An 11,087-nucleotide genomic window follows, 5' to 3' on the forward strand; every position below is an offset into this window, starting at 1 on the left:
CCATGTTGTTATCATCCCGACGCTTCGATTTCCACGTGTCCGTACGTGGGAGTTGGGGGCATCACACTGCCCCTGGTGGATCGTTGTTACACCGTAAGTCTCCTTTTATATCCCACAGCTTTAACCGCCTCACTTGGCCGTTAGCCACCGATGACACCCACAACCACGTCGAAGAATCACCAACGTGCACCGTGTACAACCAGTACACACACGCAGCGCCTTACGTGAGACCCTCTCTAGCTCTCGGTTCCACCTTCTCCCACCACCTATTATCCCTCGACGAGCATCTATGCCTCTCAACCTCAAATTTTATTTTTGGTTTTGTAGTCAACTGGTTAGTGGTCTCAAATGCAGATTAAAAGAGATCAAGTCATGCATGTATTTTAAGTTTGACTTGGTGTTGAATTATTTTTAATATATATATATATATATATATTTTTTTTTAAAGTGGGTCAATTTTTTTGATGGGTTCAAATTTTAAGTTGGACTGATCTAAATAGCAACAGAACACCACTATAATAATTTGTAGTGGGCTAGGCTGAGAAGAGGGCCCATGTAGAAAGCTCGTATTAATGTTCTAGCAGCATAAGATACTGGCATGGAGCATGATCCAGCTTCTACTAGTGCCATTGTTGATAGACAGGTTCCAGGGGCTACTATTACGGAGATACGATCACTCCTCAATGAGCATCGCAGACTTTTGATCTAGGAAATGAAGAAGATCACTGGCCCACCATGGTTCTCGACTGCAGGAGATTGAGGGACGTATTGTTGTCGTCCAAGAGGACCTGGATAATCTTACACAATAGTTTTATTTTTTATTTGACTTTTTGTTTTGTAATTAACATCATGTTATCAATTTAATTAATATTTCTTTTTTATTCATTATATAGTATGCTTGTTCTTTATCAAAAATCATTTTCCTTATTTTACTTCCCAGTTTATGATAATATAAAAATGACACTCCGTAGAAGGTAATGCCTTTTTAATTGTAAATTTTTATTTAGCATAATAAAATTTATTAATTAATTTTTAAATTAATTATATAAAATTCCTAGGAATATGATATATTTTTAGGTAGATTTTTTCGCTTTTGAAAATAATAATTAATAAACTAAAATAATATTTATTGTTAATATATTTGAATGCATCATTTGAATGCGTATTATAAAGATTCAAATAGTTTAGAGCTCTGTTTGAACATAATAATACCATTCGAACTATGTAGCAACCATCCAGATTTATTTATAACTTCCCACCAAAACATTCATTCAAATGGTCCTGTCAACATTCGAACATGAGTTAAAATACTATTCAAACTTGTATGGGTTAGTTCGAATAGTGTAACAACTTCTCCGCCAGGATTATGCGCTACTTCCCATCAAAATTGTAGGTCGAATGGCTAAATTTCTTGTTTGAACAGTTTTTACCTTTCCCTGTCACAATTGTATATATATTCGCACCACGAGTATTATTTGAACCATTATGTAACCATTTGAATGGTAAGTAAAACATGTTTGAACGTTTTTTGAAGTGTTCGAACAGTTTTTTTTTTTTAAGACAACATATTTCATCCCAAAAAGTCTAGTTCGAACATATATTTATTTGTTCAAACACATAAAAAACCGCTTCCATGTTTTGAGATAAAATTTAATTTTCGTCCCAAACAAGTATTTTTAGGAAAGAAATTTAATTCATTCCTAAAAAATTTTGTCTCTAAAACTCTGATGTCATGTAGTGATACTTGGTTATTTTACACGGTTATCGTTATGCTCTTTATCTTTCAATGAGATAGTTTTAATCCTTGAATTTGTAATTCTTTTAATTGAGTCCCTTCGTCAAACTTCCATTTGAAACTTAATTTAACAAAAATGTAATGTAGCATGCCACATGGCGATATATACAAAATAATAAGAATTTTAAACAAATCTAAATGAAAGTAATTAGGTGAATTAGGAAGTAATTAGGGTTGAGCCATTGTGGAAGTATTTTCTTGTTTCTCAAAATTATTGAATAGAAACAATATCAACAATGTATGTAAAAATGTTCAAATATCACAATAGTTGAATAATTTATTGATGAATTAATGATAATAGGTCGAAAACAATTAACCACAAAACATGCAAGAAAAACCTATGTTGAAAATCCATCCATTGGTTATTGGCCCAACAAAAGGGAACAAATATTCAGTTTTGGCTGATATGCCAATAATTCATACAACAAATTAACATACATGATGATATCCTATTGCAGCTAATTTATAATTTGGGTTTCATTTTCCTGTCAAAGATGCTTGGCCCATAGGTTGAAATGATCATATCTTTAAGAATAGGGAACTGAATCCATAAGAAGAAGAAGATTGGAACACCACCCAAACAAATAAGAGGAATTGAAATCCTTAATTGCTCATTTAGGATAATTAAAAGGGCACTGGCAAAGGTTATCATCATGGTCGCAATAGAGCAAAAGAGGGTGAAAAGGCCTATTATCATTTGCCTTGGCAAATTCTTGAGAAAATCATCTTCTGTGTAACGTGAGGTAAGGATTCCCAAAAAGATCAAGACAGAAGTTGAGGATAAAAAGAAGGACAAGGCATCAAATATCATAAAGACCCTAAACAGGCCCGAATCTCGGTTGTTATCACCTGGAAGGGTAAAGGCCACTTGAAACATAATGGTAACAATGAGAATACCCACCACCATACATGACGTTGCTGTGTCCTTCATCCATTTCTCTCCCTCTTTCATCATGTTCTCATGGTTTTTCGTAAACAATTGTCGGGGAGTGAAACCATTCTCATTGGTACTTTCCTTCTGCTTGTGATGGACAAGTCTCTCGACCTCCTGCATGGATAGTATTAGAAAGACAGTGAAAATCTAACCTCACATAGAAGAAATGGTAATTTAACGAGGTCAATGCTTCCAAATTAGATTAATCTGCCTAGTCCATGCTAAATCGTCATCAGCTCCATTGAATATATAGTGCTAAGTGCATATATAAATATATATGTATATCTGTATATTTCGGACATGTACAAGGATAGAGGAAATGACTGGAATTGATAATCTATAAGACCATTAATCCTTATATATCCCAGTACCTCAACCTCTGCCTTCTACGACCAGATCAAAAAATAAAGATAGAAAAGGTCTCATGACAATCTTTCCTTTCATGCTTTTTACTTGTTAAAATATTGTTCAAGATCTGAAATGCCAACATGCCTGGAGTCCCAATTTGGAAAAAGATCGGACCGCAACAGGATGATGTTGCATTGGAAGAATTATAAAAGACTAATATTTCACCTGCATGTAATAGATCTTCAATGTGGCATTGATGTTTCTTTCTCTATACCATATATTAAGCTGAAAAGTTAATGTAGACTCGGGGTCGAGTCTTGTTGGAAGGGCCTACTTCATATTTTTATTTCGATTTCACTTGAGGTACTCAAGTTAGAATTAACAAGAACTTGAGAGAATCTTAATTAACTATTGCTCCAATCTAGGAGTATGATAAGGAATAGTTAATTAAGTTCAACTCTCAAACACTGCACAAATCTCAGGCAATTATTGTACAAGGCTGCTGATTATGAGCTAGTCATTTTATAAACTTATTTTTTTTGCTTATCACCTACAACATGAGAGAGAGAGAGAGAGAGAGAGAGAGAGAGAGTACCTTGAACCATTGTAACTCTCTTTGCATTTGTAAAGCTGCCCCTGGGATTTGATTAACCCTAGTGGAATGTTCCATCATCCCTGCCATATGTAATATGTTATTTTTATTGACATCTAATAAACATGTCAAGGAGTTGTACTTCATCATCATATCTCTGGAGTATAGAATGCTAAAGATTTTTTCGTGACGATGCAAGACTGCAAGCATAAATATGTTTCTTTCATATCCATCTCGGGCCCATATAAATTGTTGGTCTACTTCAAGCATCTTAGAAACAAACTCGAAAATCCCGTTCTCGGTAGCCCGGCAAATGGCAGAATAAACCAGACCATCTAGAAGTTGCTGAGTTGTTGATTTTGATATCACTTTACACATGAGAGAAAGAAGTTCATTGTACTGGTCGTGGATCTTCTTCATTTCGTACAACTGCATGATTCCTTTGACAATTATGATCGAGACATTGCCAATTAGTTAACTAGATGAAAATTATAAATAAACTAATAAGAATTAAAAAAAAAAAAATTAGTGAATAATTAATTTGATGGATTGTACGGGGTATACCAAAGAAGTTGAGTACTCCTACGGCACAACTTCTTGAAAGTACTGCAAAGAAAAAAAAAAAATTGTGAAGTGAGCTGGAACTTTATTATATTCAACCAAGCTATAAGCAAAATATTTATTCTTTTACATACTAATTCGCAGGTTTTGCAAGTTCCCACTAGTTTCTGTGTAGTGAGGAACTTTAATATTATATGCAGCCAGTAAATTAATAATTAATACTTTAATATTATATAGCTTTAATTAACTAATTAAAAATAATAACATATCAAATTAAATTACTAACTTGTAGCTAGCATATTTAACTTAATAATTTGGAAGTAGGGCATTTGCTCATATATGTTGATACCACATCATCCATTCTTATATTAATGAAAGGTAAGGTTAGTAAATATTAAAAAATATGAATTTTTAAAAATTTTAATTAGATTGAAAATTTAGTAATTCATACCGCGTAGTACTTTAGTAATCGAAGAATGAAAACTTTTATTTTATTTTTTTAAAAAAAGGAAAAAAAACTCTTTATTCTTATCCTGAACAAATTAAAAAAAAAATAAAAAATAAAAATCTTATGCATTAACTGTTATTTGCTCTATTTTTAAAATTATTAACTAGATTTGTTCAAAAATGTGACTTGCATAATTTAAATTATTCAATTAAATTTTTTTTATCTTTTTATTTTTATTTTTTTTGAAAAATATGTTTGTGAAGGCTTCGATTAATGGACTAAATAATCGTCGTTTGATAGGAACAAATTATGTGGCTTCAAAGGATCAGTAAAACTCCATGCTATCAAAATCTTATATACCTAGTATTAGATCATAGCTGATTATCATAAAAGAAAAATTGAATATTATGGGAAAGTAAGCTAAGAAAAAATTAGCATACCTGATATGATATTTTGATCTTTTTGATTCCTTTGGCATTGTCCTTCATTTAAAATGTTCAAACGAGTCTCACTACTAGTCGGAGGTACAGGTGGAATGCGCATACCTTTTTAGCAAGCAAAATTAATTAACAAATCCAATTAATAATATAGTACAACTTATTATATTCTCGGTTTTGAGTGATCAATCTTCTTTATAACGGCAAATCAAATGTTTAGTATGCCCTAGGATAACAAAGAAATAAGAGAATAAATAACTTAAAGTATAGCATCAACTTTATAACTTAATTATATTTTCTTATTTTAGTAAAAGAGAATCTTTGCAAAACTATGATGATATTTGAAGTAAAATACATTAAATGCCTTCTTATTGAAATTATTTAGATTCATATTATATTTATTATTCTTGAGTTGCATTGTATATAATTTTAGATTCATATTACCTTCACTTTATCGAAAGTAGTCATGGATTTATACTTCAAATTCATTTATATTACCTTCACTTTAGTCTAATCTCAAAATTTTGGTGGGTGCAGCAAAGACAATGAGAGAAAGATTCACTAGAAGAGTTGAGGCACAATGGGGAAACCAAAGAATGAGGGTGGTATAGGGTTTAGGGACTTGGAGAGCTTCAATGAAGCTTTACTTGCCAAGCAATGTTGGTGCATGATGTAGCGTCCTTCCTCTTTGGTTGCTCAGATTTTTCAAGAAAAGTACTACAAGTAGAGGAATATCATGGAGTCTAAGCTGGGTAGGGGTCCATCTTTGATTTGGAGAAGCTTATGGTAGCCATTGGGTTGTTGAAAGAAGGTCTAAGGTGGAGAGAGGGTAATGATCAGAATGTAAAGATTTTGGGGCATAAATGGCATCTTAGATCAAGATGCATGTCTTCATACGCTTATTAATGTTGATGGCCATGGATCGAACAAAGAACTAATAACAGAGATTTTTGAGAATGAGCAAACTAAGCACATTTGTAATTTACCCATGAGTCATCTTGGAGGTCCTAATAAATGTTACTAGGGATATACAAATGATGGGTCTTATATTGTGAAAAGTGGGTATTATACTGCACTTCAACAATAGAGAATGAAGAGGAGTGACTCCTCAATGGTGAGTGGATTAAAGAAATGTTGGAAGAGGCTATGGAGCTTGGAGGTTCCAGGGACAGTGAAACACATTTTGTGGAAAGTATGTCAAGATGTGCTGCCAACTAGGTAGAACCTTTTATGAGAAACATTTTCTTAAGGATCTTTTGTGTATGATATGTAAGGAAGAGGAAGAAACAGTCACTCATATGTTATGGAGGTGTATTGCAGCCAATGACATGGGTGGACAATACCAGCCCAGTTTATAAATTGAGTGTGAATGAAAGTGAATTCAAGGAGCTATGGAAGAGATTTAGTGATTGTTTGACATAAGTTGAACTAAAATGGGTAGCTATTGCTATATGGAGGATCTGGCTAAGAAGAAATAACTTTCTGTTTCAAGGCAAGATGGTGTTTCCTAGGAAGATAATTCAAGGTAATGATGAGCTATTGGAGACGTTTCATGAAGCACAGGAGAAAGGGCAGGGAGTTCATCAAGGGTGATCCGAAAGGCATATTGCTCAAAGATGGAAAAGACCAGTTGAAGGTTTTATTAAAAGGCCAATTGGGATGTAGCAGTTGATGAAGGTGCAAGGAGAATGGGAATTGGGGTGATTGTGCGTGATCATGAAGGGGAGATATTGGCATTGTTGTTTGTCAACAAGCCATTTCATTCAAAACTAGTTTTAGCCGAATGTTTTGCTTTGAGTAGAGCTATGGAACTATGTAGTGAACTTAACTTTGGTAATGTTATCTTTGAAGGTGATGTATAGGTGCTTGTGAAGGTAGTGAACGCTAAGGGTGAAAATTGGCTTTGGTTTGGACAAATTGTGGAAGATATACAAGAAATACTTCGAAGGAGGGCAGATTGGAAGGTGTCATGGGTTCCAAGAAATAGAAATTGTGTGGCACATCAGTTAGCTAAGTTAAGTTTCCGTTATGAGAGTAAGATTGTAATGATCGAAGAGAGTCCTGAGATTATCTTAGGTAATGTCTTATTAAACAAACTTTGTAATTGATCTATTTTATCAATGAGATGTCCTTTTAAAAAAAAATAATCATTTATATATATATATATATGTGATTTTAAATACATGAAATTGTGTTCTATATTTATAGGAGAAAATATACAAAGACTCTCAAACTACCACCCAATTTACAATCACATCCACAAAGTATCAATTTTGACAATCAATTCCCTTAAACTGCCAAAAAATTGCAAGGTAGCCTCTTTTCTCTTAAGAAGACAAAATTACCCCTAAAAATATTTTTAAAATTACAAAATAACTCTATCAAATAAAAATAATAAGTTTTAAATACTATTTTTTCCACATAAATATTCTTTAAGATAAAAATAATTATTCTAAAAATTAAAGAGAAATATTGTTAAGAAATATATTTTGTAAATTAGACAGGTTTGTAAGTAAGATAAGATACAAAATTCTCTTCTCATCTCATCAATATAATTTTTTCAAATTTTTACTTAAAATATAATAAACAATTCAATTTTTTCAAATCTTAAATTGCCTATTTTTTCCAAATCCTAAACAATAATAATACTAAAAAATAATATTTTAAACTTTCACCTAAAACTAAAAATTTTCATCTCACCATCCAAATATTTGAATTTTTTTGAGTATTTTTTTTCTAAATATTTGAATTTTTCAATATTTGTTGTTCAATTTCTAATGTTTTAGCAAGGGGTATCTGCCAATTTTTGACGGAGGGGGGGAGATTGCTAACTTTTCATAATTTGAGGGAACAATTGTTAGAATTGACAATTTTTGGGGTGATAGGAAATTAATGTTGTAATAGTTTGAGAATCTTTATATATTTATCCCAAATTATCTTTAATAAACACATGCAACCGCAGGAGAATATATGTTTAGGAGAATATATGGATCGCTTGATTTCTTTTTTAATTACTAATTAGAAAAAGTAATCCAATACATATTATTGATGGTGTTTTTTAAAATGAGCCATTAATATTGAATAATATTAAAATGTAAAGCAGGATAATTAAAGGATCAGGGTAGTAATACAGGAGTAGATGCGTTGCTTCCAAAACCCGAGCTGAATTCCACTTGGGAAGGAATGACGCATAGAGGCCAATGCTAAGATGGGAGACTTGTCATCCTTGTCAAGAGCCAGTGCCAAATTTGGACAGGTTCGGATTAATTCCAAAGCAATATCTGTTAATGTGTCGTACATACCAGGCGCATCACGTACAAAATTTGCATAAAAATCGTCAAAGAGGAATTATTATTATATATATGGCAAGAAAATAACGACAGCCAATTAATCGATTAGAAGTTTTAAGTTTAGACTAAAACAAATTTCTATATTCACGAGGGTTGTAATAAATTAACTAATTCCACATGATATTGTATAGAAGTTCTTAATATCTTATCAAACATTTCTATTACCAGATAGTAAAACACGAGTTCTTACCCAAAGTTCCAGTATATATGGCACGGGTAAAAAGCGTAGCACAGTCTTGAATCTCCTGATTATCATTCTGTGAAATTAAACCTTTATTTGCAGCAAGATAATACAAATTGCGCGCCATTTCTATTTGCCCGAAATCAATAGCCATAACAACTGGAAGATCTTTCTCTCTGGAATGTCTAATGCTAATCAAGTCAAAGTCTATTCGAAGCATGCACTTCACCATTCGCCATTTTCCAAGCACGGCTGCCAAGTTTAGAGCTGTGTAACCGTCACTATCATACATGGCCAAGCTCTCATGATCATTTGACATCCGATTCACCAGCTCCTCCACTATACGTTCATGTCCATATGTAACAGCAGTGTGAAGAGCCGTTTTGCCTTTATCTGAGATTTTCAATTTCAATGCTTCGGGGTCTAGAGACTCAATAATCCTTATTATTGTCTCATCCAAATTACCGTCTCGCATAGCATCGTACAAGCTTGAAAGCATAGCATCCTGACAATCTGCCATTTTTTCTTTACTTTCTCTGCAATGTTAAGTATTCAAGAACAAAGAATTCATTTGTATTTCAAAATTCTGCAAATAATAATAAAATAATTTGATCAATTAAGATGTTTTAATGGCCTGATTTTATTCAAGTGGTGTTGAGAAACTAAATTATGAAAAACTTTAATAATTTTGTATTTTATTTATGTGTCCCAATAAGTTATAAACATACATGCACAAGGAACCTACGTATGTCATAAATATGTAGTATCAATTAACAAGTCAAGCTGGCAGACATTTGGATGCCAAAAATTAACGTTTTTATAGCATTATATTAATATAATATTCTAACGTATGGAGAGAAAAAAAAAAAAAACTAATTATACAAGTATTGCAACTATTTTTTTTTTCTTTTTCTTTTTTTTTTTTAATGAGAAAGCAGCATTATATTTTTTTAACGAGAGATATATAATTAGGGATGGGGGATTCAACAACTTATACCTTGTCACATCATCACAAATATGATCTCAATTCGTAGTTTGTGGATTAAAGAAAAAAGTTAAAAAGACTCTTTAGACTCTTTAGGTAAAGTTTCTCACTTTTTTTGGTTTTTGAAAAGTGAGATCATCAGGATCGGAGTTGCAGTGAAAATTAATGTTACTGCTTATCCCGCGCAGGAGTGAGAAAATAACAAGTAAGATTTAAATGAACTTACTAACATATATGAACATTTATTATAGCTCGACTCAGATGGCTTTTATATATACTTGGCTATCCCAATATAAATTTACCAATTTTTCCGCATCTTGAACAAAATTTATATAACACGGACATGATATGGCTAATTAATACTCTTAAGACTCGTCAAGAACAAAGTATCCAACAATTTTTGTCGTTTTGTGTTTTATGTCTACATTATATCTTATCTGTTGCAAATAATAAAGTTTTGGTTTGGATCTTGATCCATCCCGCCAATCGCTTATATATATAAAAAAATATACACCCTTGGATTTAATTTAACGTGATTGCTGATTTTAAAAATCGGAGCCTAAACTCATTAAATAGGAACTTGAAAATAGTAGATTTATCTTTAATTATAGAAAACAGCTCTTATGAACTGACAAGCACGGCTTCATTACTCTCATCATGATGTACACAGCTAGGTAATTAATACTTACGACGCTGGACTGGATCGGAGGGATTTTCTCCAAAGTTATCTGTTGGCTTCTTAGTCTGATCTTGTAGTCTCCGAAAGAGCACTGACGATCAGTCTTGCAGAAATGATGACCAGCACACGACTCAAATATGCCTTGGAATTCCTTCTTTATCGCTTCTTCAGTAGTGGAAGACGTTCGTGATCCAAATAATTGAATTAATCCTGTTGGGGTCTATCATTTCTTTTTTATGTCTAAAGCAGATGCCCTGAGATTCCGAATCATCTTTTTGCATTTTAAAATTTTGCTTTTTTACTGTAAAAAAAAATAGACTTTTACTATCAATTTAATCTCAAAAATCATTTGAAATCATTCAAATCATCTTTAACCGTGCTGTAACATTTTGAAAAGATTCGGAAGTACCATAATCATTACTAGCTGGCCAGTTGTAATTGTGTCGTGTGCGATAATATCCAAATCATCATTTTGGAATTTTGCATTTTGGAATAGAAATCATTCAAATCATCTTTATCCGTGCTGTAACATTTTGAAAAGATTCGGAAGTACCATAATCATTAAAGGCTGGCCCGTTGTAATTGTGTCGTGTGCGATAATACCAACAGCTTTGAACTTACTTTATGGTATATTATATGTTATCGTTGGATAAAAATTACCTCCTTCTAGTTTATTGGAAGCAGCTCATCAGGAGTAAAACAAGTTCACATATAAAATATGACTCAGCAATCATAAAGAAGGAAGAAGATAATCTTTAGATAATTACAAAATTCAAA

The 11,087-nt window shown here is 32.4% G+C and overlaps 1 protein-coding gene across 4 annotated transcripts; it reads right to left on the minus strand.

The window, feature by feature from the left end:
* Positions 1 to 2,136: 2,136 nt before the first annotated feature.
* LOC122295170 lies at positions 2,137 to 10,556 on the minus strand. 4 transcript variants are annotated; one of them, XM_043104250.1, is made up of 7 exons: positions 10,321 to 10,553; positions 8,656 to 9,182; positions 8,247 to 8,396; positions 5,119 to 5,223; positions 4,234 to 4,275; positions 3,673 to 4,109; positions 2,137 to 2,843 (listed from the first exon to the last, which is right to left on the minus strand). In XM_043104250.1, exons 2-7 carry the CDS (start codon positions 9,164 to 9,166, stop codon positions 2,259 to 2,261), a joined length of 1,830 nt encoding a protein of 609 aa, XP_042960184.1. In that variant the 5' UTR covers positions 9,167 to 9,182; positions 10,321 to 10,553; the 3' UTR covers positions 2,137 to 2,258. The 4 variants fall into 4 exon arrangements, with proteins under 4 accessions (XP_042960184.1, XP_042960186.1, XP_042960185.1 ...); XM_043104252.1 differs by lacking the exon at positions 8,247 to 8,396 and having other exon boundaries at positions 10,321 to 10,555; XM_043104251.1 differs by lacking the exon at positions 4,234 to 4,275 and having other exon boundaries at positions 10,321 to 10,554.
* Between the last annotated feature and the right edge of the window lie 531 nt (positions 10,557 to 11,087).

Source organism: Carya illinoinensis, chromosome 14 (assembly GCF_018687715.1).
Source record: "Carya illinoinensis cultivar Pawnee chromosome 14, C.illinoinensisPawnee_v1, whole genome shotgun sequence".
In the NCBI taxonomy this organism is placed as follows: Eukaryota; Viridiplantae; Streptophyta; class Magnoliopsida; order Fagales; family Juglandaceae; genus Carya; species Carya illinoinensis.

Excerpts from the sequence above, each read along its gene's own strand:
- LOC122295170 (XM_043104250.1), bottom strand. The coding sequence starts at position 9,166 with ATGGCAGATTGTCAGGATGCTATGCTTTCAAGCTTGTACGATGCTATG. Across the intron at positions 8,397-8,655 it reads CATATATACTGGAACTTTGG|ATATTGCTTTGGAATTAATC; the intron begins GTAAGAACTCGT and ends ACACATTAACAG. Across the intron at positions 5,224-8,246 it reads GAAGCAACGCATCTACTCCT|GTATGCGCATTCCACCTGTA; the intron begins GTATTACTACCC and ends CTTGCTAAAAAG.